Source organism: Heptranchias perlo, chromosome 1, assembly GCF_035084215.1.
Source record: "Heptranchias perlo isolate sHepPer1 chromosome 1, sHepPer1.hap1, whole genome shotgun sequence".
In the NCBI taxonomy this organism is placed as follows: Eukaryota; Metazoa; Chordata; class Chondrichthyes; order Hexanchiformes; family Hexanchidae; genus Heptranchias; species Heptranchias perlo.
Window position 1 is genome coordinate 31815090 of NC_090325.1, and position 27114 is coordinate 31842203.

Below are 27114 nucleotides of genomic sequence, written 5' to 3' on the forward strand. Positions count from 1 at the left end.
GGTGGAAAATGACTGGACAAACACAATGGTTGGCAGGATAGAAGATTAGGACAAGTGCAAGTAGAGGTCTCAGCTTGTGGTGCTGATGCATTTTCTTCCCTCTTCGAAACTGGTGTAATTCAGTATTTCTCCTGCATTTTCACTTTTAATTTCAAATCTGCTGCATTAGCAGTTTTTGTTCTTGTCACATTTCTGTAACACAGTGAGTGATCAGCAGAATGCAGAACATTAATTGTTGCAGTACTCTTTCATGATCCCATTTCCACTGACAGCACCAACCATAGAACACAAACAGAACACAATGTAGGGTACCATAAGACCATAAGAGATAAGAGCAGGAGTAGGTCATTTGGCCCTTCGAGCCTGCTCCGCCATTCAATGAGATCATGGCTGATCTGATTTTTAACTCAACTTCACTTTCCCGCCTTTTCCCCATATCCTTTGACTCCCTTGCTGATCAAAAATTTGTCTAACTCAGCCTTGAATGTACTCAATGACTCAGCCTCCACAGCTTTTTGGGGTAAAGAATTCCAAAGATTCACGACCCTCTGGGAGAAGAAATTCCTCCTTGTTTCCGTCTTAAACGGGTGACCCCTTATTCTGAGACTATGCCCCCTACTTTTAGATTCCCCCATGAGGGGTAACATCCTCTCAGCATCTACCACATCGAGTCCCCTCAGAATCTTGTACGTTTCAATAAGATCTCCTCTCATTCTTCTAAACTCCAATGAGTATAGACCCAACCTGTTCAATCTTTCCTCATAAGACAACCCTTCCATACCCGGAATCAACCTAGTGAACCTTCTCTGAACTGCCAGTATGTCCTTCCTTAAATAAGGGCACCAGAACTGTACGCAGTACTCCAGGTGTGGTCACACCAGCACCCTGTACAGTTGTAGCACGACTTCCCTGCTTTTATACTCCATCCCCCTAGAAATAAAGGACAATATTCCGTTTGCTTTCCGGATTACCTGCTGCACCTGTATGTTGACTTTTTGTGTTTCATGTACGAGGACACCCAGATCCCTCTGTACCACAGCATTTTGTAGTATTTCTCCATTCAAATAATATTTTGCTTTTTTATTTTTCCTCCCAAAGTGGATGACTTCACATTTTCCCACATTATATTCCATCTGCCAAATTTTTGCTCATTTGCTTAACCTGTCGATATCCCTTTGCAGACACTTTGTGTCCTCATCGCAACTTGCTTTTCCACCTATCCTTGTATCATCAGCAAATTTGGCCACAAGACACTCTGTTCCTTCATCCAAATCACTGAGATATTGTAAATAGTTGAGGTCCCAGCACTGAGCCCTGTGGCATCCCACTAGTTACAGATTGCCATTTTGAAAATGACCCTTTTATCCTGACTCTTTGTTTTCTGTTAATTAGCCAATCCTCTATCTATGCTATTATATTACCCCCAACACCATGAGCTCTTATCTTGTGCAGTAACCTTTTATGTGGCATCTTATCGAATGCCTTTTGGAAATCCAAATATACTCCATCCATTGGCTCCCCTTTATTCACCCTGCCCGTTACTTCCTCAAAGAACTCTAATAAATTTGTCAGACACGATTTCCCCTTCATAAAACCAGGTTGACTCTCCTTGATTGTATTATGAATCTCCAAATGTCCTGCTACTACTTCCTTAATAATGGATTCTAGCACTTTCCCAATGACAGATGTAAGGCTAACTGGTCTATAGTTACCTGCTTTCTGTCTCACTCCCTTCTTGAATAGGGGTGTTAAGTTTGCGGTTTTCCAATCCGCTGGGACCTTTCCAGAATCTAGTGAATTCCGGAAAATTACAACCAATGCATCCACTATCTCCGTAGCCACTTCCTTTAAGACCCTCGGATGCAAGCCATCAGGTCCAGGGGACTTACATAAGAACATAAGAACATAAGAAATTGGAGCAGGAGTAGGCCAATCGGCCCCTCGAGCCTGCTCCGCCATTCAATAAGATCATGGCTGATCTGATCCCAACCACAAATCTAAAGAACACAAGAAGTCGGAGCAGGACCCGGCCACATAGCCCCTGGGCCCTCTCCGCCACCCACAGGGCATTGACCGATCCGAACTCAGCTTCATGTCCAATTTCCTGCCCGCTCCCCATAACCCCTAATTCCCTTTACTTCTAGGAAACTGTCTATTTCTGTTTTAAATTTATCTAATGATGTAGCTTCCACAGCTTCCTGGGGCAGCAAATTCCACAGACCTACCACCCTCTGAGTGAAGAAGTTTCTCCTCATCTCAGTTTTGAAAGAGCAGCCCCTTATTCTAAGATTATGCCCCCTAGTTCTAGTTCCACCCATCTTTGGGAACATCCTTACTGCATCCACCCGATCAAGACCCTTCACAATCTTATATGTTTCAATAAGATCGCCTCTCATTCTTCTGAACTCCAATGAGTAGACTTGACAGCCTTTAGACCCATTAGTTTACCTAGTACTTTTTCTCTAGTGATAGTGATTGTTTTTAGTTCCTCCCTCCCCTTTGCCCCTTGATTTTCTACTATTATTGGTATATCATTAATGTCTTCTACTGTGAAGACAGATACAAAATATCTGTTCAATTCCTCTGCCATTTCCTTGTTTTCCATTATTATTTCCCCAGTCTCATCCTCTAAGAGATCAATGTTTACTTTAGCTACCCTCTTCCTTTTTATATACTTGTAGAAGCTTTTATTGTCAGTTTTTATATTTCTTGCTAGTTTACTCTCATAATTTATTTTCTGCCTCTTTATTATTCTTTTAGTCATCCTTTGCTGGTTTTTAAAGTTTTCCCAATCTTCAGGCTTACCAGTAATCTTTGCCATGCTGTATGCTTTTTCTTTTAACCTGATACCATCCTTGACTTCCTTAGTTAGCCATGGTTGGTTCACCCTTCATGTGGAGTCTTTCCTCCTCACCAGGATATATTTTTGTTGCGAGTCATAAAATATCTTTTAAAATGTTTGCCGCTGCTTATCCACCATCATATCATCTAATCTGTTTACCCAGTCCACTTTAGTCAATTCTGCCCTCATTCGTTTATAATTGCCCTTATTTAAGTTTAAAACATTAGCTTCAGACCCAAGATCCTCGCTCTCAATCTGGATGTGAAATTCTATCATGTTATGATCACTGCTTCCCAAGGGATCCTTTACTTTGAGATCATTAATTAATTCTGTTTCGTTACCCATTACCATATCCAAAATGGCCTGTTTCCTGGTTGGTTCCCTGACGTACTGGTCTAAGAAACAGTCCCTAATACACTCTATGAACTCCTCCTCAGGGCTATTTTTGCCAATTTGATTTGACCAATCTATGTGAAAGCTAAAATCGCCCATGATTATTGCATTACCTTTTTTACAAGCCCCCCTTATTTCCTCATTAATATTTTGCCCTACTGTTCGGGGGCCTATATACGACTCCCACCAGTGATTTCTTTCCCTTGCTATTTCTTACCTCCACCCAAACTGATTCAACATCTTGATCTTCTGAGCCAAGATCATTTCTCACTATTACCATCACTATCCAGTTAACATTTGCAAAAACATGCTTGAGTGTGCAATGAAGAGAAATGATACCAATTCCAGGAAAAGGGGGTTGGGTAAGTAACCTCTTCCCATGCCTCAGGTCAATGTTAATTTACAACCATTTGATGGAGGGCCCCAGATTGGTAGGGGTCAACTCACATTTTAATTTTTCCTCCCTGTGGATAAAGATAAGATAAAGAACTTGCATTTATGTAGTGCCTTTCACAACCTCAGGATGGCCCAAAGCACTTTGAGTAATTTTGACGTGGTCCTGCCACCGGTCTTATTAGGCACACGTAGTACTGCACTGGGATAGCGCCCCAATTCAGGCGTGATCCAATTTCTAGGCCTAACAATTTACAAGTGGTTGATGCAATGGATACATCTGACAGTTAGCAGGTGAACAGTTAACAAAGCGATATCATTTTCTAAGTTTGCAGGCTTAACACAAACCTTGTGTATTCTTGAAGGACATTATCGACTGTCTGTATGGATTTGGGCTGTCTGGTGTGTTACTCAGGTTAGACAAAACAAGCAGCAGTAGTAGACTCCGATTAGCCAGTGGGGATGATGGATCCTCTTGCTGGGCTGGCTTACTCCCAACTCCTCCCAAGGTAAGAACTGTCCATAGGCCAGCTGTTGAAGAGAAAAAGAAATGGAGGAGGGAAGAAAAAAAAATCATTTGAGTATGTCTTCAAAGCTTCACAAATCCATTGGGGCTGATTTTAAACCCCAAGAATGGATGGGTTGGGAGTGGGTGGGAGTTGAAAATAGTTTTTTTGGGTCACGACCGCAAAATATTTGGACTTGGCATTCCCAGTGGGAAGCCTGTACTTTTCCGCGCCGACGTTAAACCCGGAAATAAAGCTGGGTTGCGGTCGCGACCCAAAAAACAACTGTTTTCAACCCCCACCCGCCCCTAACCCACCCATTCTTGGGGTTTAAAATCGCCCCCATTATCTTGTATCCACCCTTCCACCCTTCCTTTTTGGCTCACAGTTAACAAAAATCAATTTACTGTTTTTGCTCAAGGTGACAAGCGACTATGCTGGCAAAACTACCAACAGTATCAATTGCTTTTATAGAAGAGATCAAGACCAAAGCAAAGACACAGCTACATTACAATAAATTCAACTTCAGAATAGCAATTCTATGTCCACTTCTGGGAGACCATGAACAAAAAAAAATTATATAAAATTTCTCTTCTCTCTTCCACTACTGAAGGCAGATTCCTTTGAGGTCACTTCCATACCCTCCATTATTTTTCCCAAATAACCATTAATTGTGTTTGTGCTCGGCCAGCTAGCATTAACAAGATTTCAATGATGGGGACATCTGGACAACACAGCTGAGCACAATCCTATATCTCCTTTTATCAGGGGTTACTACAGAGAGACCAGGAGTGGGAACCCCTGGTAATTTTCCCCTCCCCAACCCAAAGTCACACAGGCCAACTGTAGTGATAAATGGGAGCCAAATAAGTTGACAAAAGCCAGCCATCTTATTCTTTTTGTAGATGAAACTGTACTCTACCCATACCTTTTTGCATCACGACCTTTTTACCTGAAGCATGATGTCAAAGTTAGGGCTATCATTGGCAGCAACAGTACAAGGTAAACCCATGATAAAAACTGGTCACCCATAATCACAAGAATGGACAAAGCATCTTTTCCTTATGCTGCACGATAATCCAAATCCATAGCTAGGAAAGCACATTTTATGATGCCATTTAACTCACTTTACTCACCCAACTAGCTAATTGTGAGGGGATAAGCTAGTGCTCAAACCAGACCTCTATGTGATCCAGTGAAATAAATTTTGAATACCCCAGATAGAGTACTGGAAAGTACAGGAATTTAAAAGAAACTGGGATGGGTAACAGGATCTCAGCACAAAGCAAGCTAGAAAGAGACAGAATGGGTTCTGGTAAAATGCAGGAAAACCAGTAGTACAGCTTGTGAAGTGAAGTATTAAACAACAGTTATAAAGCTCTCTGATGGCACAAGTAACAAATGGGTCACGTGATGTTGTTCTGAGCCAGAGTCCAGGAACGTCCAAGGTTTGATTCCAATCTTCGCTGATTTAGTTGATCTCAGCCAGGACAAGGTGGTGGAAAAATATTTCAACTGTGGTGAAAAAGTGGGAAGCTTTCCCTGGGTCATGGAAAATATTCCCAGAGAAATAACCTATTACTTTTCTGATCGTGCACATATATAGAATAATTAGAAACCAAGGAAGCTGCTCACTCGGCAGTGGTAAGCATTGAGGGGTTCTGATGAAGCCACAAAATTTGAGCACATCGTGGAAGGTCAGTTAGCTATCACTTTTAATTGCTACTTCTTGCAGTTTTTAAAAAAACGTATAATAAGCTAAATCATTGTCAGGTCAAATTGCAATTTCATAATTTGATGAAACAGAGAAACTAGCAAGTACTACTTTCGTTCCAGTCTTGGAATTGTAATAATTTGATGAAGTATGGATCTGAACTTGAGGATTCTCTTTAGTTTATTGTATCTAAACTGAAATCAACTTTTCACTCTTCTTCTTTCCCCCCCCACACCAACTGCAGGAGTTAAAATTTGGCTGGGATATGGTTCAATATGAACCGACATTATGAGCCTAAGCAATGAGTATTGGCAGGCTATTCGGTTGTGGTGGGTATAGCAGCTGAACCTGATCCTGTCCTCAGCAAAAGTCCAGACCATGGTTGATTTTCCCCTCTCTCTCTTCTCCAGCCCAAGAACAATTTGCCCATTTTTAGTGCCTCAACTGCTGCACCTAGCCGAGATCAACTCAGCAAAGACTAGCAATTGAGCCTGGAACCTTCTTGATCTATATGGTTCAGTTATCCATGGCCTTCACCAACTGAGCCATTGCAAGACCTATAAAACTCTAACATGGACTCTTTTAAAATATAACTTTTGAACAGAAACTAAAATAGAAAATATTGTCACGTAATGCTAAGTACTATAAGCTCTTCCCCATCATTATTCTCACACTTATTGTTTTCAAACAACTAATCAAACGGAGTCTGCAAGTACACATTTTTTTGTAAAATTGCTTCTTCTGTGATGCTCCTCTCCTGTGACACCACAAACTAATTTTATTTTACCCAATTCTCCCCTTAATGGTGATACTGGAAAGAGACTTCACACCACCACTGGAGACCAGATTGTATTCCCCCTCCTCCATTTGAAAGCAGTAACACGTAGTACGGTTTCACTGGTGGCAAACCTTCAAGAACTCACTAAGTAACAATTCTTCATAGAATTATAGAATCATAGAATGGTTACAGCACAGAAGGAGGCCATTCAGCCCATCGAGCCCATGTCAGCTCTTTGTAAGAGCAATCCAGTTAGTCCTATTCCCCCATTCTTTCCCCGTAGCCCTGCAAATTTTTTCCCTTCAAGTATTTATCTAATTCCTTTTTGAAAGCCACAATTGAATCTGCTTCCACTACCCTTTCAGGCAGCGCATTCCAGATCATAACTACTCGCTGCGTTAAAAAAAGTTTATCCTCATGTTGCCTTTGGTTCTCTTGCCAATCACCTTAAATCTGTGTCCTCTGCTCCTCGACCCTTCCGTCAATGGGAACAGTTTCTCTTTATTTACTTTATCTAAACCCTTCATGATTTTGAACACTTCTATCAAATTTCCTCTTAACCTTTTCTGCTCTAAGGAGAACAAGCCAAGTTTCTCCAGTCTATCCACATAACTAAAGTCCCTCATCCCTGGAACCATTCTAGTAAATCTTTTCTGCACCCTCTATAGGGCCTTCAAATCCTTCCTAAAGTGCGGTGCTCAGAATTGGACACAATACTGCAGTTGTGGCCGAACCAGTGTTTTATAAAGGTTCAACATAACTTCCTTGCTTTTGTACTCTATGGCTCTATTTATAAAGCCCAGGATCCCATATGCTTCTTTAGCCGCTTTCACGCAACCTGTCTTGTCACCTTCAAAGATTTGTGCACATATACCCCCAAAGTGTGTCCGTTTCTGCACCCCCTTTAGAATTGTACCATTTAGTTTATATTGCCTCTCCTCATTCTTCCTGCCAAATTGTATCACTTAGCATTTCTGTGCGTTAAATTTCATCTGCCATGTGTCCGCCCATTCTACCAGCCTGTTTATGTCCTCTTGAAGTCTATTACAGTCCTCGTCACTGTTTACTATACTTCCAAGTTATGTGTCATCTGCAAATTTTGAAATTGTGCCCTGTTCATTTATGAACTTTGACAATGAATGCCAGCAGATTATTTAACTGAGAATATCACAATTAGCACAATATTGTCATGGAACAGCAGATACACTGTACAAGGTTGGAGTAAATTCATGTAAATTGATGTCTCACACAGAAGGGCCCTGGACAGTGGTGTGGAAAGAGGTGCATGGATATGAGTTTCATCTCCTGCATTTCCATCAGGAAGGGCCAAAGGAAGAAGAGCAGGTGGTCATGATGGTGGAAGAATGAACCAAAGGGAATGGTATAGAGAGCAGAGAGGTGTGGACAGCGGAAGATGTATTTGGTGGTGGGATTTTGTTGGATATGGTGGTAATGGCAGAAGATGATCTGTCAAATGTGGACGCTGGAGGAGTGGAAGGTGAGGAGAAGGAAAGAAATAAGGGGCGACAGCAGAAGCACAATAAACGGGACAGACCTGATTGAGAATCTGTCTACCACAGCAGAGGGGAATTCTCTGCTCTGGGGGAAAGGAATGGAATCCTTACAGGAAGTGAGTTGGGAAGAAGTATAATCCAGATAGTTGTGAAAGTCGATGTGCTTGTAATAGATACAGTGAAATACGTAGTAGTTACAACATGGAAATAGGCCATTCGACCCAACCGAACGTACCAAACGTTTACCCTCCATATTTATCCACACTGTTCATATATCGCTTCATCCTCTTTTCCTTCATCCAACTATCCAATCTAATTTTGAATGTTGGCATTGTTTCTGCCTTAACCATTAACCCTGGAAGTAAATTCCACAATCTCAACTATTTGTGCAAAGACGTTTATCCCACCCTCTGCTCTCAATCTCTTACATCTAATCCAACAAAAGCTCACTACATCATAAGGATGTCTTCTGCGAGTACATATTACAACATCTCTGACATTGCCAACAACATGATACACAATCATACGGCTTTTCCCCCATTTTTTTCAGTAAGATACTGTATTAACTTGTGCAGGAGAAAAAGCACGCAAGATTTTTAAAAAGTCACGGATATAAATAATTGAAAGAAGAATTTGAACATCTGTAAAGGTTCTTTTTTAAAAAGGTAAAAATCAATCTGCTTATTGCTTAAAAATAATGAACTCTTTAATATCCTAAATTCAATTATGCCTTGAATAGGTTTAAATGAAAGGTACAATAATCGTAATGAAAGGTACAATAATCGATAGGCTATTTTAGTTTGCTTGCTGCTTCACTGGATGTCGAGGCGATGTGTGTATAAGTATTATTACTGGTGGTTAGAATCCCATTAACTTGGAGCCAAGATGCCAGAAGTCAAGTAAGAAAGGAGATCTATGGCCAAGTTGCAGTTTATGCTGTTCTCTTTCTCTTGGTATTTGTATATATGTTTGTCCTTGTATTTTATTTTGAGTGTATATTTTGAATTCAACTAGTTAACAGACTCCAGTGAAAGATTTCTGGACAATGGTGTCCTTCCCACATTAAAAACATGTTTCCGTGAAATTCTGGAATGAAAGCTATCTCCACTCAGGTTTCTGAATTTCGTTTAACTAGTAGGTACAGAGGAACAAAGGTCACCCATACAAGTCGGATAGTGGTGCTGTCTTGGACAACTACTTTATTCCCACTATCACGGATTATACCCAGCTCGACTATTCCAACGCTCGCCTGGCCGGCCTCCCATCTCTACGCTCCATAAACGAGCTCATACAAAACTCTGCTGTTCGTATCCTAACTCGCATCAAGTCCCATTCACCCATCACCACTTGTTCACTGACCTACGCTGGCTTACCAACGCCTCGATTTTAAAATTCTCATCCTCGTCTTCAAATCCCTCTATGGCCTTACCCCTCACCATCTCTGTAACCTCCCCCAGCCCTACCACCACCCTCTGCGAGCTCTGCGTTCCTCCAATTTTGCCGTCTTTTGCATCCCAGACTTCCTTCGCCCCGCCATTGACGGATGTGACTTCAGCCGGCTAGGCTATGAGCTCTGGAGTTCCCTCCCCAAACCTCCATCTCTCCACCTCCTTTAAAATGCTCCTTAAAACCTACCTCTTTGACCTCTCCTAATGTTTCTTTCTTTGGCTCGGTGTCAAGTTTTGCCTGATTACGCTCCTGTGAAGCGTCTTGGGATGTTTTACTACATTAAAGGCGGTATATAAATGCAAGTTGTTGTTATTGTATAGGTATTATCAAAAATTTGTCACTAACACAACTCCAACAATAATAGCAAAAACATGTGGCTGCCTATAGAAAGAAAGAACTTGCATTCATATAGCATCTTGTACACAACCAGAAAATCCCCAAATGCTTTACAGCCAATGAATTACTTTTGAAATATAGTCACTACTGTTTTGTAGGCAAACGCACATCAAGGTCCCAGAAACAGCATGAGATGAATGACCAATTATTCTGTTTCTGGCAGTGTTGATAGAGGGATAAATGTTGACCAGGACACCAGAAAACTCCCCTGCTCTTCTTCAAATGGTGCCATGGGATCTTTTACATCCCACAGCAGACAGGTTTATTGCCTCATTGAAAGGCAGAACCTCCGACAATGCACTGCTCCCTCAGTACTCTAGAACTCAAGTTCTGAAGAGGTACTTGAACTCATGACGCTCATATTCAAAAGGTGGATGTGCTACCATGGAAAATGCTTGGGAAGCTGGGATATATTGGGCAATTGGGAGTACAGGAGACTCTTTCCTCTTCCAGAGTTGAGAGGATGCAACTATCAGGAAAGATTGAGGAGGTTGGATCTCTTTTCTCTGGGAAAAAGACTAAGAGGAGACCTGATAAAGGTCTTTAAAATTATGAAGTGGCCCGATAGGGTGGATGTGGAGAAACTTTTTCCACTTGATGGTGAGTCCAGAACAAAGGAGCATAAATATAAGATAGCCACTAACAGATCAAATAAAGAATTTAGGAGGAATTTCTTTACAGAGAGTGGTGAGAATGTGCAACGTGCTGCCAAATGGAATGAGTGGTTGAAGCAGATAGCATTGATGCATTTGAGGCGAGGCTTAATGCATACATGAGGGAAATGGGAATAGAGGGTTATGGCGGCGGCAAAGTGGGAAGAGGCTCAAGCAGGAGTAAAAATACCTGCATACACCAGTTGGGTCGAATGGCCTGCTCCTGTGCTGTAGATTTTGTGTCATTCTATGTGTTGTAATTCCCTGGTCAAAAAGCAGTGTGCAGAAGCATAAAATTGACTGACGATGACTTGGGTATGCTATGATGAATTCTAACTTTTAGATTTGGACGAACTAGTCAGTCGCCTTTAGACACATTTTGTTCTGATTAAGTGCAGTGCTGATTTCTGTTTCACTGCCAAAAGCTAGGAGTGTCCAAAGCCAAATACTGCAACAGTATGGCAGGCACTGCACACCCTTCATGTTTTCTTCCCACATCCTAAAATATGGTGCATTTCATGCATATTGAGAGGATAAATATAACTCGCCCAAATTTAAACCCAAGACCTTCCAGTCTAATCTTGCACTGGGCTACCAGACATTACTTTGGAGCTGATGGGGCCTTTGTTCAGCTTCTAAGAAACTGTCTAGCCCATTCCCCCCACCAAACATTTCATTTTGTTGCAATATAACTTCAGTACAGAAGGCTAATGACTTATATGAGCTATGGACAATGTACAAAAGAGACTTTGTTTATGTCTAACAATGAAACAAGAATGCTTCAATTTTGATAGAGGGACAAAGACAGTGGGTAGCAAAGGCAGAAAGGCTCTACTTGTTCTTGGGTTGAGCTACTAAATGTAACGATTTTGTAGCAACTTACCACTGCCATCTATGGAAGGGAGATAAAACCATAAAGATCAATCATCTCAATATCAGCCAATTGTAGCATTAGTGATAATCATCAAAATATCAGGATTCCATTGCTTCCTTCCAACTGAAGGAGAAAATTGGCTGCCATGAGCACTTTAAAGGGAGTAGTAGTAGTAACAGGGAATATATATACATATTTTAAAAATGTAATTTTCAAAATCAATTGACCGTTTCTTTAATTTCAAATACAAAAAAAAGTGATTTGCAGAAACTGACCCAAAAAGTAATATGAAATGTTCCTAAAGCTGGCTCATCGTAGTAGGTACAGGACAGGAGGCCATCATTCAGCCCATCATGCCTGTGCTGGCTCTTTGAAAGGGCTATCCAATTAGTCCCACACCCCTGTTCTTTCCCCAAAGCCCTGTAAAATTATTCCCTTCTAGTATTTATCCAATTCCCATTTGAAAGTTATTATTGAATCTGCTTCCACCACCCTTTCAGGCAGTGCATTCCAGACCATTACAACTGGCTGCCTCAAAAAATGTTTCCTCATGTCGCCTCTTGCTCTTTTGCCAATCACCTTAAATCTATATCCTCTGCTTAGCAACCCTTCTGCCACTGGAAACAGTTTTTCCTTATTTATTCAATCAAAACCGGTCATGATTTTGAACACCTCTCTCAAATCTCCTCTTAAACTTCTCTGCTCGAAGGAGAACAACCCCAGCTTCTCCAGTCTCTCCACATAACTGAAGTCCCTCATCCCTGGCACCATTCTAGTAAATCTATTCTGCACCCTCTCTAGTGCCTTGACATCTTTCCTGAAGTGTGGTGCACAGAATTGAACTCACTACTCCAACTGAGGCCTAACCAGTGTTTTATAAAGATTTAGCATAACTTCCTTGCTTTTGTACTCTAGGCCTTTATTAATAAAGCCATGGATCTCATTTTTTTTTAAAAACAGCTTTCTCAACTTGTTCTGCCACCTTCAAAGATTTATGCACATATACCCCAAGGTCTCTCTGTTCCTGTGCTTCCTTTAAAATTGTACCATTTAGTTTATATTGCCTCTCCTCATTCTTCCTACCAAAATGTATCACTTTACACTTTTGTGCGTTAAATTTCATCTGCCACATGTCTGCCTATTTCAACAGTCTGTCTATGTCCTCCTGAAGTCTGTTACTATCCTCCACATTATTTACTATATTTCTAAGTTTTGTGTCATCTGCAAACTTTGAAATTATACCTTATATACCCACGTCCAGATCATTAATATACATCAAGAGGAGCAGTGGTCCTAATACTGATCGTTGGGGGACCACCACTGTATACTTCTCTCTAATCTGAAAAACAACCATTCACCACTACTCTCTGCTTTCTGTCCCTTAACCAATTTTGTATGCGTGCTGCCACTGTCCCATTAATCCCATGGGCTTTAATTCTGCTAACAAGTCTATTATATAGCACATTATCAAATGTCTTTTGAAAGTTCATGGACACAACACTATCCTCAAGCATTCATAAAAAAAATACAGCACTGAGCAGTAGGTATGTGATTATTCTGGTGCAAAATGGTAATACATCTGTAACTATCTCAATTTTAAAAAGGAACAGTAGCGGTATAGATGGTGCTTTGATCCATGTGCCTTTTGTCCATTTGCAGGCAAGAGCATTGCCGACTCAGTCAGGAAGAGAAACAGAAGGTCCCAGGTTTGAACACTGATCGACAAGAGTTAGTTGACCTCAACCAGGCAACAGCAGAGTACATCTGACCTCAGCATTCCTGGGTTAGCAACAGGAAAAATAATTAAAGGCTCCCAAATGGAGAAAAATGTTTACAAAGTTTATTTCAAATAGCGCAGCGAAATGGCTACTGTATGCAACTGTTATTCCATATAGTATACACAGGCTACAACATATTTCATATAGGTGTGCTTGGTTTAAAGGCTGTGTTGTATATCATTCGGCATCAGGTGTTTCTAATAGATTTGATCTCTTTTTTAGACTTTGCTATTTTATTTTTGTAAGAATTTTATTCCACCCCCTTCCCTTCTCTTTGTTGCTCTCTCGGTACCATCCCCTGCTCAGATATCAAGTAGGTGAACTGCTCCCAGGCCTTTGCCAATAGGGGATTGTGCAGCATGGGGTGATTCTCTTTCTGATTTCCTTTCCTTCATTAAAGGAAGTGTCTGGCATTCACTAGGCATCTAGTCATAGCTACATGACTAAGACAATTAACTTTATGCATGATAAATGCAGGAAGAAGCCCGTACCATGCCAGCCATTGCCATTTTTAGTTTTATTGCAACTAGCTTTTTTTTAAAAAAATGGAGTTCTCAGGGAACCTCCTTTAAAATAGTACATTGATGCCATTGGTAATATTTTGGGCACGTGACAAAAATATATTTGACTGTTTCCTCATTTTGCATCCTCCCATAAATTATGACAACTTTATTCTGCAGTATTGTCATCACAACAGCCTCTTAGTATGTTTAATATACTTTTGCCTTTTTAATCATTAGCATGGTTTTCATTTTACAGACCCCCAACATATATTACAAAATTAATGAAAGGTCGAGAGCAAGTTACTACATTGCTGTTCAATTAAGGAGTTCGTTATCTCTATAAAAAAATATTTAGGTAAGCACTGCCCTTTTTTTTGAGAAACCAAGAAAACCCAACTTGATATGTTGCTGTGTTGTTGCTAAGATTTCAGTGAAGCATAATGAAGGACATGTGAAATTTTCATATTAAGTGTACTTCAACTGTTAAAAACCATTAGCAGTACTTTATAGACTTTGTCCTTCAAACTTGGGCTACATCTGTAAGGGCATTTTGAGCTCAAACACCTTGGTGCAATACTGTTTGAGGGAGCAATTTAAGGTGACAATGAATTCAGAGCTTCACACAATCAGTGTAGTAGCATATAAGATGTTGGATCAAGTATGATTTGTCCCAAATTATATTGGTGCTAATATAGAAAAACAAGTCTCGGAACAGCACTGAGCTGTGTGATGTTTTATGAATATATGTAACAGATGCAGCTTGACACAGACCAACACCATTTGAAATATTCAAACAATAAACAGAACTTCAGACATAATACCACATTAGAGTTTACTAGTAATCAGGGCATAATTACATACATGGCTGACAAGTAAAGATAATGACGTACACCACTGTTATACCCTTTGATGAGAATTGTTTATATACTTTAGTACTGAATCCTACAAATCTATAATTTTTTCAAATTCTTTTCAAATTAGTATCTTGATCATTGGCAGATGTAGGTCTCTCGCTTAAACTATAGAATTGGGAGGAAAGAGGGAAAAAGCCACCCACAAAAGTGTTGATTGAATAGTTTCAGAATTTAAGCAATGTTTAAACCAACATAGCCAGATGTGAACAACACCCCTATAGCTTTGTGCGTAAATGTACCGCCTGGTATCATAGTGAACCATACAAACCAAGATGATCGAAGTTTGATCTCTCGTGCTGAGTTAGCCGACTTCATCCAGGAAGACGAAAGGGACCATACAATTTACCATAGTGGCACAACCAAGAAAAAGGGAGGAGGGGTAAAAATCATCCCGTTAAAAAGAGCATTTGTGACCATCAGATGAGGACTGGGGTTGACTCTGCTGTGATTTAAGTAGTCTGCTGAAACTCTGTTGAGGATACCAATGTAAAATGACCACTTGTGCAAGTACCAGAGATCAGCCAGTAACCGTTGAACAGGCCCTAGGATGAGTCAGGGGGTAAGATGCAAAGAACTATAACGGCGATAAAAAAGACTTGTGCATGATTTGCTTTATCACACAGAATGTCTCCTCCTCAAAAATGACTGACTGCAACATGAAAGTTACCAAAGTATAACAATTTAAAATTTGCAAAAAGAACAGAAATTAAATACATTTTCACTGAGGTATTTTTGTGGTACTTTTCTACAGTAGTGTGTGGTCTTTGATTTAACACTGGTTAGGCTGAAGATTTCTAAAACAAATGAATACCCGTTTTGCTTTAAACATACAGGTGACTCCCCAACAGTAGTTTAATCCTAGGATAAGCCACTGCTAAAATTACATCACAACCTACACATACCACCAGCTACAACAGTTAGCCATGCTTAATTGTTTCACAACTTTTGATTGTTGAAGCAATCATATCAAAGCAAAAGGAAAAGGTGACTGCTTTGTGAAAAGAAACAGAATGTTGGAAAAATTACTATTATTGTTTTTAAAAAAACACAATAGCTTCGCCAATGACTCAGTTGGTAAATGCAGTGCGTGGTTTAGTATTAAATCCCAATCTGTGCTCTCAGGGCAGAAGATGGAACGATACAATTGGCCTTCGTGCTCCTACGATAAGGAATGCAAAAATAAACAGGATTCACACTCGCTCACTACATACAACAGCTTGCATTTATATAATGCCTTTAATGTAGGCACACATCCCGAGGTACTTCAACTGAGCTTAATCAGACAAAAATTGACACTTAGCTAAGAAGGATATTAGGAGGGGTAACTGAATGCTTGGTCAAAGAGGTAGATATTAAGGAGAGTTTTAAAGGAGGAGAGGGAGGTGGAGAGGTTTAGGGAGGGAATTCCAAATCCTAGGGCCTAGACGGCTGAAGGTATGGCCACTAATAGCGGGGCAAAGGGTGTAGGGGATGCACAAGAGGCCAAAGTTGAAGGAACGCAGAGTTCTCGGAGAATTGTAGGGCTGGAGGAGGTTACAGAGATAGAGAGGGGCGAGGACATAGAGGGATTTGAACGCGAGATGAGAATTTTAAATTTGAGGGGGCCAATGTAGGTCAGCAAGCATAGAGAAGTGGAGTGAACATGATTTGTTAAGGGTTAGGATACAGACAACAGAATTTTGAATGAGCTCAATTTTATGGAGGGTGGAAGATGGGAGGCTGTTTCTCTCTCCACAGGTGCTGCCTGACCTGCTGAGTGTTTCCAGCATTTTCTGTTTTTATTTTTATTTCAGAATATTATTTATTTCAGGTTTCCAGCATCTGCAGTTTCTGCTATTGTTATAAGCAGACTGAACATCCTGACTTGGTCATATGTCGCTGGTCCTTCATTGTCACTGGATCAAAATCCCTAACACCATTGTGGGAGCCTCTTCACCAAACGGACTACAGCGGTTCAAAGCGGCCCACCACCACCGTCTCAAGGGCAACTAGGGATGGGCAATAAATCTGCCCATTGCCAGCAACGCTCACATCCCGAGAATGAATGTCTAAATAAGACCGACAACAGAGGCAATGGAGGAGTCAGTCGAGGTGGTGGTGAGATCAGCGGACATGTGGAACCTGACGTAATGTCTCCGGATGATGCCTTTTGCGGGGTCAAGGGTGGGTTTTTCTTTTGAGGAAAAGCAGCATATAGGTGAGAAATAGGAGGGAGCCAAGGATAAATCCTTCGGGGACTCCAGAAGTAATGGTGCTGGGATGGGAAGAGAAGCCATTGCAGGAGATTATCTGGCTACGACTGGATAGGTAAGAGGGCAGTCACACTCAGCTGGACAACGAGGAGATGTGTTGGAGGGGGATGGCGTAGTCGACCGTGTCAAAGGCTGCAGAAAAGTAGAGAAGAATGAGAAAGGATAGTGTACAACGGTCACAGTGACTTTGATTAGGGCCGTTTCAGTGCTGTGGCAGGGGCAGAAACCTGATTGGAGAAAGAAAGAAAGAAACTTGCACTTATAAAGTGCCTTTCATGACTTCAGGACGTCTCAAAGTGCTTTACAACCAATGAAGCACTTTTGAAATGTCGTCACTGTTGTAATGTAGGAAACGTGGCAGCCAATTTGCACACAGCAAGATCCCACAAACAGCTATGAAATGACCAGATCATCTGTTTTAGGTGTTGGTTGAGGGATAAAAGTTAGCCAGGACACCATGAGAACTCCCTGCTCTTCTTTGAATAGTACCGTGGGATCTTTCACATCCATCTGAGCGGGCAGACAAGGCCTCGGTTTAACATCTTATCCGAAAGATAGCACCTCCGACAGTACAGCGCTCCCTCAGCACTGCACTGAAGTGTCAATCTTATGTCTTTGGAGTGGGACTTTTAACCCACGACCTTCTGTCTCAGAGGCAAGAGTGCTACCTCTGAACCAAGGCTAACATCAAAGCTCCAACATGCGCGAAACATGGGCACCCTCGATTAAAAAAGGGTACCGTGACATAATTGGTTGAGGCGCCAACATTTTCCACAAGAATTGCAGAAAGTATGTTCATGTATCAAATTCCTTACAAAGAAATTCCCAATCTTAACCATGCCATTGGGAGAAGTAAAATAAACCCCCCAAAATGAAGAACAAGTCTCCTTAGCCCAATCTCGGGAATCCAGTATCTTGGTTACACAGCAGCACTGTCAAAGACCAAGTTGTCTGCCAGCCTTCTTAAGCAACAACGGGTATGAGGCAAAGAAAGGAGGAAATAATGGTGCAAAAATACTTTTCTTTAAATGAAATGAAACCGTAACCTCTTGCCTATAAAAGTGTAACCTTTTCCACTTTCAATTATATCAGGAGGTGCTACATGTCAGATAATAAGCACGTGGCCCACAAATCATCAGAGTCAGAATCTTACATTTGTTGGCTAGACAAGTTAGTGTCAAGTCAACAATTCATAACTTAAATTAACACTCCCTTCCACCTGCATGTAATTTATTAAATCATTCAGTTTTTCAATTAAAGCAGGTGTACAGGTCTGTAGTAAAAAGCATCTGGTTTAAAAAAAAACCTAGATATTTACATACTTTGAAATTCAAGCCTATACCACTAAAATGTATGATCTCCCATGGTGTTGTTCAAGGAGAAAAATGGAGAAAAACAAGGTTAAAAATCTTGTGCAAATGGTGTATTTTGTATTAAAATAAGTTTGAAATATACTTGTGTGTATTGCTGAAAAGTATACTTTTAACTCTTCCAAGAATTAAAATGATAGTACAAATGTTTCAGGATACAGTTAACACGGCAGAAAAATATCAATTTTTGTACAAAACAATCTCAATAGATTAAAAATCTGGTGATTTTTTTAAATTAGTAAAATGTCTTGTACAACTAAAAGTGCAGTGGAAAATATATTTCTGTACTTTTAAAAAAAAAAGCCCTCATGTTGAAAATATATACTTGGAAATGTTTCTCTGTGTGCCAGTGAAATCTATTAAATGTTTTGAATTTCTGTAACTGAAGAATAAAATACAAATCAAAGTGACAGTGGAAAATCTTTTGAGCCCAGAGAAAATTGAAATATAAAAATACTAAAATGAAGTAAAACCAGAAAATAACCACACAAAAAGCCACTCACTGTAAACCTGGAGAAGAATAAGATACAATTACAGTCCAGTCCTGCCTACCACAGTGGTTCAGACTAGGGCTCATTTGGTAGACCAAAAGTTCAATAGTGCTGGTATGTATAAAACTGGCTACCTGAGTTCCAGTAGCTCCTAAATGCTTTCATGGCCAATTTCTCCACTCCCTAACAGTTTGATTTTAAATCAGGAGAGTTTTCATTAGTAAAGTGTCAGTACTTGGGATCTCTCTGCCTGTCAACAGTGAAGACCAGCTTTGGTTTTCTTCACCTTTACACAAACAGGAAGAGGTAGAACTAGAGGGCATTGTCACAGGATAAGGGGTCAGCCATTTAAGACTGAGATGAGAAGGAATTTCTTCACGCAGAGGGCTGTGAATCTTTGGAATTCTCTACCCCAGAGAGCTGTGGATGCTGAGTCGTTGCGTATATTCAAGGTTGAGACAGATAATTTTTTGGACTCTAGGGAAATCAAGGGATATGGGGATCGGGCAGGAAAGTGGAGTTGAGGTTGAAGATCAGCCATGATCTATTTGAATGGCTGAGCAGGCTCGAGGGGTCGAATGGCCTATTCCTGCTCCTATTTCTTATGTTCTATGTTCTTATGTTCTACAGCACCAGCACTTTGGAATACTCCTGAATAAATTAAAGCATCGAGGAGTAGAAAAACTGACTACAGAAGCCTTTTGAGAGCATCCGGACTTCGGCAGTGAGCAACCATTGGGGAAATCCACAAACTCTACAGCTTCAGTCTAGGTCCTAATGTAAATTGAAATAAATGAGCAGCAATGGAGTATATTTTAAGCTGCATCAAAATTTAAATAATGACATCAAAATCAAATAAAAATAGTTGATGTAAAACTGAAGAATAGCCACCTTGTGATTAAAAATGCTGAATAAAAAACCCAGAGAAAAAGATGCAAACTAATGACAAAGTAAAAAATAAACATTTTTAAGTTCACTATATGTGTTCAAAGGAGTGGATCCAAGTAATAATTATTAAAAGTGAACACCCAACAATACAAAAATCCTTACAGACTGGCTGCTGTAAAGCTGAAGGGGAATAAACTACAAAGAAATCAAACTAAATAGATACAGAAGTAGAAATCCACAAGGCCAGAGAATGGCTTGACAACCCTTATAACTGCAGAATTTAGCCTCAGAATGAGTCAAGGCAAGTGAAATGGTAAATATTGTTGACTAACATTTACAATGTGGCAAAAATTTGAGTTTTTCAAGTTTTTTTTATTTGTTTATGGGATGTGGGCGTCGCTGGCGAGGCCTGCATTTATTGCCCATCCCTAATTGCCCTTGAGAAGGTGGTGGTGAGCCGCCTTCTTGAACCGCTGCAGTCCGTGTGGTGAAGGTTCTCCCACAGTACTGTTAGGAAGGGAGTTCCAGGATTTTGACCCAGCGACGATGAAGGAACGGCGATATATTTCCAAGTTGGGATGGTGTGTGACTTGGAGGGGAACGTGCAGGTGGTGTTGTTCCCATGTGCCTGCTGCGCTTATCCTTCTAGGTGGTAGAGGTCGCGGGTTTGGGAGGTGCTGTCGAAAAAGCCTTGGCGAGTTGCTGCAGTGCATCCTGTGGATGGTACACACTGCAGCTACAGTGCGCCGGTGGTGAAGGGAGTGAATGTTTAGGGTGGTGGATGGGGTGCCAATCAAGCGGGCTGCTTTGTCCTGGATGGTGTTGAGCTTCTTGAGTGTTGTTGGAGCTGCACTCATCCAGGCAAGTGGAGAGTATTCCATCACACTCCTGACTTGTGCCTTGTAGATGGTGGAAAGGCTTTGGGGAGTCAGGAGGTGAGTCACTCGCCGCAGAATACCCAGCCTCTGACCTGCACTTGTAGCCACAGTATTTATATGGCTGGTCCAATTAAGTTTCTGGTCAATGGTGACCCCCAGGATGTTGATGGTGGGGGATTCGGCATGGTAATGCCGTTGAATGTCAAGGGGAGGTGGTTAGACACTCTCTTGTTGGAGATGGTCATTGCCTGGCACTTGTCTGGCGCGAATGTTACTTGCCACTTATGAGCCCAAGCCTGGACGTTGTCCAGGTCTTGCTGCATGCGGGCTCAGACTGCTTCATTATTTGAGGGGTTGCGAATGGAACTGAACACTGTGCAATCATCAGCGAACATCCCCATTTCTGACCTTATGATGGAGGGAAGGTCACTGATGAAGCAGCTGAAGATGGTTGGGCCTAGGACACTACCCTGAGGAACTCCTGCAGCAATGCCCTGGGGCTAAGATGATTGGCCTCCAACAACCACTACCGTCTTCCTTTGTGCTAGGTATGACTCCAGCCACTGGAGAGTTTTCCCCAATTCCCACTGACTTCAATTTTACGAGGGCTCCTTGGTGCCACACTCGGTCAAATGCTGCCTTGATGTCAAGGGCAGTCACTCTCACCTCACCTCTGGAATTCAGCTCTTTTGTCCATGTTTGGACCAAGGCTGTAATGAGGTCTGGAGCTGAGTGGTCCTGGCGGAACCCAAACTGAGCATCAGTGAGCAGGTTATTGGTAAGTGCCGCTTGATAGCACTGTCGACGACACCTTCCATCGCTTTGCTGATGATCGAGAGTAGACTGATTGGGTGGTAATTGGCCAGATTGGATTTGTCCTGCTTTTTGTGGACAGGACATACCTGGGCAATTTTCCACATTGTCGGGTAGATGCCAGTGTTGTAGCTGTACTGGAACAGCTTGGCTAGAGGCGCAGCTAGTTCTGGAGCACAAGTCTTCAGCACTACAGCTGGGATGTTGTCGGGGCCCATAGCCTTTGTTGTATCCAGTGCACTCAGCCGTTTCTTGATATCACGTGGAGGTAATCGAATTGGCTGACGACTGGCTTCTGTGATGGTGGGGATATCGGGAGGAGGCAGAGATGGATCGTCCACTCGGCACTTCTGGCTGAAGATGGTTGCAAACGCTTCAGCCTTGTCTTTTGCACTCACGTGCTGGACTCTGCCATCATTGAGGATGGGGATGTCTGCAGAGCCTCCTCCTCCCGTTAGTTGTTTAATTGTCCACCACCATTCACGATTGGATGTGGCAGGACTGCAGAGAAGTGTCGAAAAACCAATCTGGAAATTTGAAATAAAAACGCGCTCTACAGTTTTTTCATCAACAATAGAAATATGTACTGTGATACAGTGGCACCAAAGCTTCTGTGCTCATACAAGCTGCTTCAGAAAAAACCTCAAATTCTTTTACATTTTGCTCCTCAAGATAAACAAAACTGGCTGACAGTATGTCTGCAGTGAGGATTACAAACCAGCCTCGCCGCAGATAGCTGGCTTGCCAAGGCTGACAGAAAGAGGGAAAGAAAGGACTCGCCAAGCACTGAAAAGGACAGCCAAACAGCTTTGGGAATTAGTCCAGTCATACAGGAACCAGTGATGCTGGAGCTTAGGTCTAGCCTCTCTGGTGCCAGCAACGTGTAGGGGGGCAGTCATAAGACACAGCAAACTTACTTAGGCCGTCAACTCAGTACATGGCTGTAGACAGAGTTTATTTAGCAAAGAGGTTTGGATTTCAACATTTTGCTGGTGTAGTAATACGAGGATATCTGAAAATGTTAGCCTGGGGTGACAGCTGATTACATAATCAGACTGCAATGCCAGATCCCCATGTTTTATTGGTAATCATCAAAAACATTGCTGAATGAAATTTCTACATTCTCTCGCTTGTCAATTTTGTTTACACTAAAGCTCTTATTACAAAAGTACCACATTGAGATTATGATAAAATGTTTGTGAGAGAACTCTGCCTTTGGTGCTATTTGCCCAGCAGTATTTGCTTATCACAGAACATTTTCATTTAATTATTTCAGTTTACCTCTAACACTCACAGAATACCCCAAGTACCACATGCAGCAAAGCTGCCAAAAAAGAGTTCTTGCTTTCCCCAGTGGCTCATTGGAATTGAACCAGGCCAGAAAAGTACCGGGTTCAATGTTTGGTGTGTACTGCTCTAAGCTGGGTGACAATTATAGCACTCCAGTTAACCTCAGTGCCTTTCAGCAAGGGGGAGGAAGAGGGGGAAGAAGAGGGGGAAAGGGGGAAATTAGCCAGGATTCCTATTCATGATGTACAAGGATGGACTTCAAGTGAGAATTGAATTAGGCTCAGTTGTGATGCCTTCAATAGTTTGGTAGCCTGACACTGTATACCTGGGCTTACACTGGAAGAATGGCCGCTGGGGAGCACTGAAGACAGAAGAAATAGGGCAGAAACACAATACAGCAACATGAAAAGTGGAAAGCCAATGTTTTGATTAAGGGTCACACTCAAAACATAAACCTTTCTCCTATGGCTACTGATCTACCTGCTTTGCAATTCCAACCATCATCTAATTTTCTATATTAATTATATAATGTCCTGTCAGCTGGAAACACTTCCTATGGATTTTTCAGTGTTAATTGTATCACACTCTTGTTAACATCTATAATTGCCTGCAATGTCTGTAGGTGGTGCTATAATAGGGGTTGCCATTTCGAGCACTTAGCCCTTAGTCACATTTTCCCTGTCAAAAAACCCCAATGACTCTGCAATTCACCTATTAAAAACACTAGGTTTGAGTCAGCAAGCAGAAGCAGGCTCTGGCCATTGGGTGGTATTGTGGAGCAAATTTGTCAATCTTTATCTGAAAAGTTTTAACTACCAAATTTCTCAGTAACTGAAATTTCGAAATTCCAAAACAAAATTTAAAAGGTCAAATATTACATATCTCACATGATTACAATTACACATTGAATTGTCTTTTGATAACTTCATTAAAGTATTCAGTTGAATGCCTTTGCCTCCCACGAAAGCCTGTGCTTGAATTTGATATTTTTGCCCAGAGCTGTGATGTTAGGAGTTGAATTTGAGCATGTGAAGTGTATCTAATTTCCTAAGATGCATCAGTACTTTTCAGTCAGCTGTACTGATGGTATACCTTTCTTTAGTTTCCAGCAGTTTCTGCCTGGTATCTTTTCTTTAGGTGCATACCTTGACTCAGTAGTAGCAATCTCGCTTCTGAGATAGAAGACTGTGAGTTCTAACAACACTTCAAAGACTTCAACATATAATCTAGACTGCCACTGATGATATGCTGCAATGTCAGAGGTGCCATCTTTTGGATGAGACATTAGCATAGAATAATAGAATGGTTACAGCACAGGAGGAGGCCATTCGGCCCGTCAAGCACATGCCGGCTCTCTGCAAAAGCAATCCAGCTAGTCCCATTCCAATGCCCTTTCCCCGTAGCCGTGCAATTTTGTTCCTTTCTTACCTAATTCCCTTTTGAAAGCCACGATTGAATCTGCCTCCACCACTCTTCCAGGCAGTGCATTTCAGATTATAACCACTCACTGCGTAAAAAAGGTTTTCCTTATGTTGCCGTTGGTGCTTTTGCCATTCACCTTAAATCTGTGTCCTCTGGTTCTCAACCCTTCCCCAATGGGAACAGTTTCTCTCTATTTACTCTGTCTAGACCTTTCATGATTTTGTACACCTCTATCAAATCTCCTCTCAACCTTCTCTGCTCTAAGGAGAGCAACCCAAGTTTCTCCAGTCTATCCATATAACTGAAGTCCCTCATTCCTGGAACTATTCCAGTAAATCTTTTCTGCACCCTCTCTAAGGCCTTCACATCATTCATAAAGTGCGGTGCCCAGAACTGGACACAATACTCCAGTTGTGGCCGAACCAGTGTTTTATAAAGGTTCATCGTAACCTCCTTGCTTTTGTACTCTATGCCTCTATTTATAAAGTCCAGGGTCCCATGTGCTTTTTTAGACCGCTTTCTCAACCTGCACTGCCACCTTCAACGACCTGTGCACATATACATCCGGATCTCTCTGTTCCTGCACCCACTTTGGAATTGTACCATTTACTTTATATTGCCTCTCCTCGTTCTTCCTACCAAAATGTACCACTTTGCACTTCTTAGCGTTAAATTTCATCTGCCACATGTCCGCCCATTCCACCAGCCTGTCTATGCCCTCTTGCAGTCTATCACTATCCTCCTCACTATTCACTGCACTTCCAAGTTTTGTGTCATCTGCAAATTTGGAAATTGCATCCTGTACACCCAAGTCATTAATATATATTTTTTAAAAAGCAGTGGCCCTAGTACTGACCCCTGGGGACCACCACTGTATACCCACATCCAGTCCGAAAAACAACCGCTCACCATTGCTCTCTGTTTCCTGTCACTTAGCCAATTTCAAATCCATGTTGCCACTGCCCCTTTTATTCCATGGGCTTCAAATTTGCTGACAAGCCTATTATGTGGCACTTGTGTGGCCTTTTGGAAGTCTATATACACCACATCACCCTCATCAACCCTCTGTTACCTCATCAAAAAACTCAATCAAGTTAGTCAAACACGATGTGCCTTTAACAAATCCGTGTTGGTTTTCCTTTATTAATCCACACTTGTCCAAGTGACAATTGATTTTGTCCCAGATTATCATTTCTAAAAGCTCCCCCACCACCGAGGTTAAGCTGACTGGCCTGTAGTTGCTGGGTTTATCCTTACACCCTTTTTTGAACAGGGGTGTAACGTTTGCAATTCTCCAGTCCTCTGGCACCATCCCCGTTTCTAAGGATGATTGGAAGATTATGGCCAGTACCTCCGCAATTTCCACCCTTACTTCCCTCAGCAACCTAGGATGCATCCCATCCGGACCTGGTGACTTATCTATTTTAAGTACAGCCAGCTTTTCTAGTACCACCTCTATCAATTTTTAGCCCACCCAGTATCTCAACGACCTCCTCTTTTAATGTGACTTTGGCAGCATCTTCTTCCTTGGTAAAGACAAATGCAAAATACTCATTTAGTACCTCAGCCATGCCCTCTGCCTCCATGAGGAGGTCTTTTTTTTTTGTCCCTAATCGGCTCCACCCCTCCTCTTACTACCCATTTACACGCCTATAGAAGAATTTTGGATTCCCTTTTATGTTAGTTGTCAGTCTATTCTCATATTGTCTCTTTGCCCCTCTTATTTCCTTTCTCACTTCCCCTCTGAATTTTCTATATTCAGCCCGGTTCTCACTTGTATTATCAACCTGACGTCTGTTACACACCCCTCCTTTTCTGTTTCATCTTACTCTCTATCTCTTTCATCATCCAGGGGACTCTGGCTTTGGTTACCCTACCTTTCCCCCTCGTGGGAACGTACTTGGACTGTACCCGAACCATCTCCTCTTTAAAGGCCGCACATTGTCCGATTACAGTTTTACCAGCCAATTTTTGAATCCAATTTACCTGGGCCAGATCTGTTCTCAACCCACCAAAATTGGTCCTCCTCCAATTAAGTATTTTTACTCTAGATTGCTGTGTGTCCTTTTCCATAGTTATTCCAAACCTTATGATACTATGATCACTGTTTTCTAAATGTTCTCCCACTGACACTTGCTCCACTTGGCCCACCTCATTCCCCTGAACCAGATCCAGCGATGCCTCCTTCCTTGTTGGTCTGGAAACGTAATGATCAAGGAAGTTCTCCTGAACACACTTCAGGAATTCTTCCCCCTCTCTGCCCTTTACACTATTACTATCCCAGTCTATATTAGGATAATTGAAGTCCCCCGTTATTACTACTCTTTGGTTCTTGCACCTCTGTAATTTCCCTGCAAATTTGCTCCTCTATATCCTTCCCACTAGTTGGTGGCCTATAGAATACACCCAGTAGTGTAATGGCACCTCTATTGTTTCATAACTCTAACCAAATAGATTTTGTCCTTGACCCCTCCAGGACATCCTCTCTCTCCAGCACTGCAATATTCTCCTTAACCAATACTGCCACCTCCCCCCCTCCTTGCTTTCCTTCCCTATCTTTCCTGAACATCCAGGAACATTTAGTACCCAATCCTGCCCTTTTCTGAGCCAGACATCATATTCCCATGTGGCTATTTGCGCCTGCAGCTCACCAGCCTTATTTACCACACTTCGTGCACTTACACACATGCACCTAGCTTAGACCATCTTGTATTCTCTCAGTCTGATCCCACCTAATATCGTGTTATTTCTTACTCTAGTGCTATCTGTCTCTTCCAATCCTTTGTGCCCCTTGTTTCTCCTTTACAATGCTGCATCCTGGTGCCCATCCCCCTACCAAATTAGTTTAAACACTCCCCCACAGCACGAGCAAACCTCCCCACGAGGACAATGCTGAGGTGCAATCCATCCAGCCTGTACAGGTCCCATCTCCCCCAGAAACGGTTCCAATGCCCCACAAATCTAAAGCCCTCCCTCCTACACCATCTCTCCAGCCACGCATTC

The 27114-nt window shown here is 41.7% G+C and overlaps 1 protein-coding gene across 3 annotated transcripts in view; it reads right to left on the minus strand.

The window, feature by feature from the left end:
- dym (dymeclin) overlaps positions 1-27114 on the minus strand; it is a 412070-nt gene that overhangs the window by 284076 nt on the left and 100880 nt on the right. For all 3 annotated transcript variants that reach the window (XM_067983422.1, XM_067983431.1, XM_067983440.1), the window contains exon 9: positions 3977-4159. In XM_067983422.1, the coding sequence (XP_067839523.1) occupies positions 3977-4159 (183 nt within the window). The remainder of the gene's footprint in view (positions 1-3976; positions 4160-27114) is intronic.